This window comes from Mandrillus leucophaeus, unplaced genomic scaffold (assembly GCF_000951045.1).
Source record: "Mandrillus leucophaeus isolate KB7577 unplaced genomic scaffold, Mleu.le_1.0 Scaffold291, whole genome shotgun sequence".
Lineage (NCBI taxonomy): Eukaryota > Metazoa > Chordata > Mammalia > Primates > Cercopithecidae > Mandrillus > Mandrillus leucophaeus.
Window position 1 is genome coordinate 1510046 of NW_012103043.1, and position 7070 is coordinate 1517115.

Consider the following 7070-nt stretch of genomic DNA (forward strand, 5'->3'; position numbering starts at 1 on the left):
GTGGGGAAAGCAGGAGGAGGATCTTGTTGGCTAAGGGCTGAGGCCTCCCCAGGGAGAAGAGTAGGGCAGCCCAGCAGAGTCCTGCTGAGAAGAGACCTCACTGGGGCAGGGCCGGGCAGAGCCCATACCCCAGCCCCACCTTGCAGGGGATGAAGTCTGGAGAGTGTAGATGGGGAACCTGGGGTAGTAGGACGGGCTCAGAGCTGGGACAGGAGCCCTGTACCCCTGCACCGGGGACAGCGTCCTGGAGCTGGCCCTCAGCTCCTGGCTCCACTTGCATAGGATGGAGGAGCTGTGCCTGCATCCCGCTGACCACCAGGTGTACTTTGGACAGCTGCTAGGCATGTGTGACCAGATCAGCTTCCCGCTGGGTGAGTGGGGCCCTCCCTGGTGTGATGGGGTACGGTTCTGGGCCTGTACCTCATGGCGTATCTGCCCCCATGCAGGCCAGGCCGGCTACAAGTACGTGTCCTATAGCCCCGTGATGGAGGTGCTGCCCTACTTGTCCCGCCGCGCCCTGGAGAACAGCAGCCTCATGAAGGGCGCTCGGCAGCTGCTGTGGCTGAAGCTTTTGTGGTGGCTCTGAACTGGCAGCCTCTTCCATTGCCGCACCTAGCACCCACCAGCCCACCCTCGGCCTCCAGGCCCCACCCTGGGCCATCACCACAGCTGCAGCCAACCCCATCCTCACACAGAGTCACCTTTTTTTCTCAGCATTTGCAGAGCTGCTGGAGGTGGGGTCAAGTGCTTCCCAGTCCTGCCCAGGGTCTGGGCACTCATGTGTAGGCCGAACCTGCTACCTGCCTGGGATAGCTGCAGGGAACAGTTGGGAACTCTCCCCGGATGTGTGGGCCCAAGGCCCCCACCTCTGTGACCCCCATGTCCTTGGGCCTAGAGGATTGTCCGCCTTCTGCCAGGGCCAGCCCACACAGCCCGAGCCCCTCGGGGAGCAGAGGCCGGGCTGGGGAGGCCCTGCCTGGTCAATAAACCACTGTTCTGCAGCTGACAGCCCTTGCCCTCACACAGGGTCAGCTCTGGACAGCAAAGAGGGAGTGGCTCAGACAGGGTCAGAGAAGTCTCACCCCAGACTCTGGCTTCCAGCATCATCTGTTCCTGGAGGCCAGGCCCTGCGCAGACCTGGACACCCCCAACCCTGACTCCACAAGGACCCAGCAGGGCCCATGGGCCCAGGCCAGCATGGAGGGGACTCATGCAGATGCAGAGGCCAAGTTCTCTACGTGGGTCTGGCATGCCTTCCCCTGGGGCTCCTGCCACCCGGAGTCCTCTACCCCAGTGACCTGCATCAGGTGCCTCCTGGTGGTTCCCACAGGACACTGACCAGGCTGCGGCAGGCGCACACCTGCACCCCGGGCCTTCTCCCATGCTCTCTAGCCCCAGCCCCACAAAGCAGGCTGGATGTGGTCCTCATGCCCTGGGGCTTGGATGGGGGCCCCGTGCAGATGGCAGTGACAGCATCCTGGGACCAGGGCTGGGGCAGGAAAGGCTGGAGGGTCCCAGTCTCCGTACAGGGGGAGGGGTGGTGGGCTGGGCGCACAGCCCAGGAAGGGGCCCCCAGGCAGAGGCCTCTGCTGCAGCAGAGGCGGGGGCCCTACTGGGGCCCTGGTTATGGCAGAACCTGCAGCTGTCACACAAGCCACACGCGGGCCACACTGAGGCATCTTTATTTCTCTGGGTCACACAGAGCTTGGGCCTCGGAGCCTCTTCTGCATGGGGGCTGCAGCTGCCAAGGGAGCGGCTGAGACCAGAACAAGCGCTCCGGTGGCCCGCGGTGCAGGCTGGGATGTGCCCCGTGGAGTGAGAAGGTGTGAGAACCCCCGGCCTCACTCTCTGCCGGGCCCTGAAGCAGACAGCGGCAGGCTGGGCCGGCCTTCCTTTTATGAGACCAACCTAGCGTTTGGCAGCAAGTCCCAGACGCCAGGGGACAGGCAGCCGGGTTCCACCCGGCCTCTCCTCAACAGGGGACCCCTGTGGGCAGCTGGGAAGGCAGTGGCCAAAGGTCAAGAAGATGAACTCTGCCCAGACTTCTGCTGCCTGTGGCTATGGTGGGACAGGGCTGCCTTCCTGGTCATAGTGGGCAGCAGGTGGCTGCCAAGGACCTCCCAGTCCCAGGGCTGCCTTCCCTGCCCGGCAGCCCCTCTGCTGCAGCTTCCGGATGAGTTCCAGCAGGTTCATCTGCAGCATCAGCTCCTGGGATACAGAGGGGCACCGTGAAGGCCAGAGTGACCCCTGGGCTTCTTTCACCCCGGCCCAAGGATGCCAGGCAGTGAGCCCACAGGGCAGCCATCCTGTGAAGCCTGGTCATGGCCTGCCAGGACAGGGTAGAATCTGAGCCTCTGCCCCCAGCAGGGCCACTCGGAATGGCATGTGGGAGGGGAGCAGAAGAGGGCCCTGTGGGGCACAGCAGGCCTGGGGAGGGTGGGCAGTGCCCCGTGGCTGGCTGGCTCACCCTCCTGTAGGGAATGGGCCTGGCCTCCGTGCTGGGAATGGCAGAGAAATCCTTTCCAGAGTCTCAATCCTTCCACTTCACCCCCTATACCCTAAGCTTGGCTCCCCAGGGACCAGTGGTGAAACCCCAGATGGAATGGGGTCTGTGGGGCCCAGGGGCACTCGGGCTAGGGCGGAGCAGGCCCAGGCACTGACCTGTGGGTTGGTGGTCACATAGAAGCCAGCCACCCCCGCCTTCTCCAGTGTGCTCTGCTGGTCAGCCACCTTCCGGTCCAGCTCCAGGACGATCTTCCGGTCCATCGCCCGCTGCTCCTCACGGATCCGGTGTTCCACCGCCTGCCGTGGGGAGTGGGGCGGGAGGGGGAGGGCAGCTCAAACACATGCTCCTGCTGCCGTCCCCAGCAGCACCAGCTCTGACACCACCGATGCATCCTCAGCACACCCAGGCCTCTCCTCGGCCATGCGAACTCCTGAAGGGGGCCCTAAGGGGCTTCCACGAATGCCCTAACTTGGGGCTGCCTTGGGACCACACAAACGTCTCCGCAGGCACACCCTGCCCCATGGCTTGTTGGTTACATGCCAGTCTCTGGTTGTCCCTGTGCTCCCTGGGAGAAGGATGGGCCCCTTCCTGGCTGGCCCCATCACCCCACCATTGCCCTTGTACCCCCTCAAGGCCACCTGCTCTGTGGAGGCCCCAACCCACGAGGAGCACCAGTGAACTCCAGGGGAGCACTGGTAGGCCCTCACCCTCCACCCAGCCCCAGCACACCTGGCACCCTCAGGGAGGAGCCACCTGGTAGGACTCACTAGGCCTCCAGTGGCCCACTTAGGCCCAGAGTAGCCACCCACGCCTGAGCCCCAACACCCCTCCAGTCAGCAGAGCCAGATGGTGCCCACAGGACAGCTAGGCTGGCCACCCTGCCTGTGTTCCCAGTACCTCTAGTTCTCGCTGCTGAGCCGCCTGAAGCACAGGCAGGTTGTGGGGCCGGCAGGCCTGCTGGGCTTCCTGGTGCTTCTGCCGCAGCGCCTGCCTGAGCACTGGGAGGGATGAGAGCCAGTCAGCAGGCAGTGGGACTCGGCAGCAGCCCTCACCCATGGGCACCTGCCTTGCCAGCCCAGCAGAGCAGCCAGGCCAAAGGCGTATCTGCAGTGGGGACGCCAGCCTCCTCCATCTTCCTACCCTACTGTCACCCAGGGCCGGGCTCTCCAATGGCAAGTCTCCAGGGGACTCCAGAAGGTGCGGGGCACTGAAAGAAGGTGGGGTGGGGAAGACTGGCCAGGTGGGGCCAAAGCTGCAGCCCCAGACCCAGGGCAGCTGGAGGAGGCGGGTGGGAGGGAGGCTGCAGTCTGAGGGCTTCAGGGTCCATGGCCACAGGCCACTGGACATCTACTCAAGTGTCGGAGACCACCTCAGACAAAAGCACAGGAAAGGAGCAGGAGGAGCGGGGTCGCTGAGCCTGAGTGTGGGGCCTCTGCCTACCAGGGGTGTGCTTGGCCCCTCCACCCTTCAGGGTGGGCAGCCCCCTCCCCCATTTGCAGTTCCCAGCTCTGGCACAGCGCCAGACAGAGAAGGGTGGGCAGACCTGGGAGGCCCAAGTTTGGGATGAGCTTGGGGCACCATAAGCCTGTGCGGCTTTGAGGCGCTCACCCTTGGCCACCAAGTAAAGCTCCACAGTCCCTGCTAAACTGTGCACAAACACAGATGTGTGCAAACTGTCTAGTCTGAGGGGAATGTACAGAGGAAGTGATCATGGGACATAAACCACCATGAAACAGAACATGCAGCACCCCGCAGCTGGCGCCAGTGACCAGTAAGTGCCAAATGGCTACAGCTCCCCAGGAAGGAGGGGTTCCTGGTCACAAGAAACGTGAAACCCAACACTCTGTTCCTGGGAAGAGCCCTGATGTTGCAGCTCTTCTCTGGTGGCAAGTTTCCAGGGAACTCCAGGGTCCCTGAGGCTCCCCCTGCAGGTAGCCTGGCTCCCTCTGTGCCTGCAGCCTTCCCCGATCTCCTGTTTCTTGGCATTTTGTACACACCTCAATGATGGCATTTATTACATGAAATATGTTTCAAACCAAGAGCTCCCTCAAGACATCTCCATAACACAGGGAAGCAGGGAAATGTCACCTCCTTCACTCTACTGATCAAACATTGCTACAAGTGCCAGGCCCACTACCAGATTCCACTAGGTAGGCAACCAAAAGGCAAGAAGAGAGCCACGCCGGCTGCCTGGGCAGAAGGGGCCTGGCCTTAGACATGCCCAGGGAACACAAAGGAGGCAGGAGCAGCCAGTCACCCCTGCCAAATCAGAAAGGAGAAGCAGAACGTCAGCGCAGGCATGCCTGCTGCTGGTGGAACCAGGGCCTGGCCCAAACAGCAATGGGCCTAGGGAATTACTGAAACTCCCCATCCCACTAGAAGGGACCAGGGCCCTGTGGAAAAATGGCCGATTCCAGGACTGAGACAGGGAGAAAACAAAAGATGAGCCTGAACACGCTCTGGAACCAGAAAGCAAGGAAGTGCTCACGGAATGATGGGGAGGCATCTAAAGGAGCCTGGAGCGCCCCCACTGGCCACACATGGCACAGTCTGAGCATCAAGGACTGAGCCATGCTCTTGGGATTAAACTGTATACCTCTTACAGCTCAATGAAAAATTTTAAAAAGACAATCGCCCAGACATTTAGGGGAAGAAGTAATGCCAAATCTACACAAACTCTTCTGGAAAACAGAAGAGGAGAGAACACTTCCAAACTCATCCTATAAGGCTGGCAAAAACCCTGATACCCAAACCAGATGATATTACATGAAAACTATAGACCACAGTTTGTCATGAACATACACCAAAAAATTCTTAAGATTTTAGCAAATCAAATCCAGCGTACATAAAAAGGATACTACAGCATGACCAAGTAGGATGGAATTCAAGTAACTGTAATTCACTGTAGTCATAGAAAATGATTCACCATGTGATCATCTCAAGAGCTGCCAAAAAGGGGTCTACCAAAATCCAACATCCATTCTTGATAGAAACACGAATCCCGGAGCAGATGGACAGTGCCTGCCTTCTGGGGAAGGGCGCCTTGCACCGCTAGGAGGAATTTTTGCCACATTAAACCTGCTTCTAATCAGGCTTCTACCAGCAGTCCAGTGTACAGGAAACCCAGAGTGGAGAAGCAGGTTAAATGCACGAGGAAGCAGCCTGATAGATCCAGAGCAGGGCATTTGCCCCGGACTCTACACAAAGTCAATGCCATGATAAATGCTGGGGACTGTTCCAGAAGCAAAGAGACCAAAGTAGCCAATTGTAGTATATGAACTTGGACTGGATCCTTACTTATAAATCAACAATTTGCCACAAGCTAGGTAGCATGATGTGGCCGTGCACTGAAAGTCAGGAGACACCCAGAACAGTTAATTACTCAGGGGGCTACCCTCGGCAGCTGTGTAGGAGACCACTCTTGTTCTAGAGAACTTGCTCCCAATCCGAGGCCAAGGTTGACCCCACCCCCCGGTTATCTGGAGGCATTCTTGGTTTTCTGGACTAGGGAGAGTACCCCTGCCACCCTGCAATGCGCAAGACAGCATCTCACCATAAAGACTTACCCAGCCACAAATGTCAACATTGCTGGGTTGAAAATCCTGGTCTCCAGGAACGCTGAAGACTCTAGGTGAACCGCTATGCTGTCACATGCACGCATTTTGGGATATCAAGCACTAGAGCAGAACGTTCACTACTGAACTTTCAGCGGCGAGCACAAGCACACACAGTAGACTATCTTTTCAGCTTTTCTAAGTGTTTCAACTTTTAAAAGAAGTTTGGGAAAAATAAAATAGCGAAGGTTGAAATCTGATGGTGCAGGGGAACCTGGCCTATATAATTCTCAGGAAAGGACTCCCAAGCCCACCAAGCATGCGGCTCAAGTGGGAAGCTCTTCGGGTTTGGGAGGGCGCCACAGGAGACAGTGCTTAGGAATTTGATGTGCAACTGGAATGAGGCCCTGCGAGGTCTGAGAGGGAACTGACCCTGAAAGGCGCTCGCTGCACAGCTGTCAACAGACCTCCAAGTACTGAGGGGCAACGCAATCAGTGCCACCACCAGAGTCTGCCTGTAGGCCAACCAGGCACCGAGGCCTAGGGCCGTCCGGTCTGGAAGGGGCTGGGGCACAGGGAAGCCCGAGCAAGGAGTTTCTGCTAAGAAGTGGGGGCTGCAGCAACTGAAAACAAAACTGGTTGGACCCACTAGTCACTAAAAAGGCGCTGTCTCAGTCTCCGCGCCCTTGATTTTGTTAATCTTAGGGACCTTTTTCGAACACTCCCAAGGAAGGAGCCGATCTGCACAGATACCAAGAGCTGCCGGGAGGCGCAGACCCCGAGGAGGAGGCACCTCGTCCCGCTGCCCCTGCGCACCTCGGTGCTCGTTCTGCAGGCGCAGGCGCTGGTTGTACAGGCTCTTTTCAGTGAGGTGCTGGATCTCCAGTAGCCCCTGCACGATTTCGAACACGGTGCCGTCGAGAAGCGCCAGGGCCAGGTCGCTGAGCGTGGTGTAGGACAGGCGCTGCTGGAAGGAGCTGCGGGGTAGGGGGGCGCGGTGAGCCCTGGAG

General features: G+C 59.1%; 1 protein-coding gene across 1 annotated transcript in view; it reads right to left on the bottom strand.

Annotated features, from left to right (window-relative positions):
* Positions 1-1660: 1660 nt before the first annotated feature.
* Positions 1661-7070, bottom strand: part of DGCR6L (DiGeorge syndrome critical region gene 6-like) — a 66945-nt gene continuing 61535 nt past the window's right edge. The window contains exons 5-8 of the mRNA XM_011986074.1: positions 6877-7064; positions 3404-3504; positions 2662-2802; positions 1661-2208 (exon numbers count right to left, since the gene is read on the bottom strand). Of these exons, the coding sequence (XP_011841464.1) occupies positions 2059-2208; positions 2662-2802; positions 3404-3504; positions 6877-7064 (580 nt within the window). The 3' untranslated portion in view covers positions 1661-2058. The remainder of the gene's footprint in view (positions 2209-2661; positions 2803-3403; positions 3505-6876; positions 7065-7070) is intronic.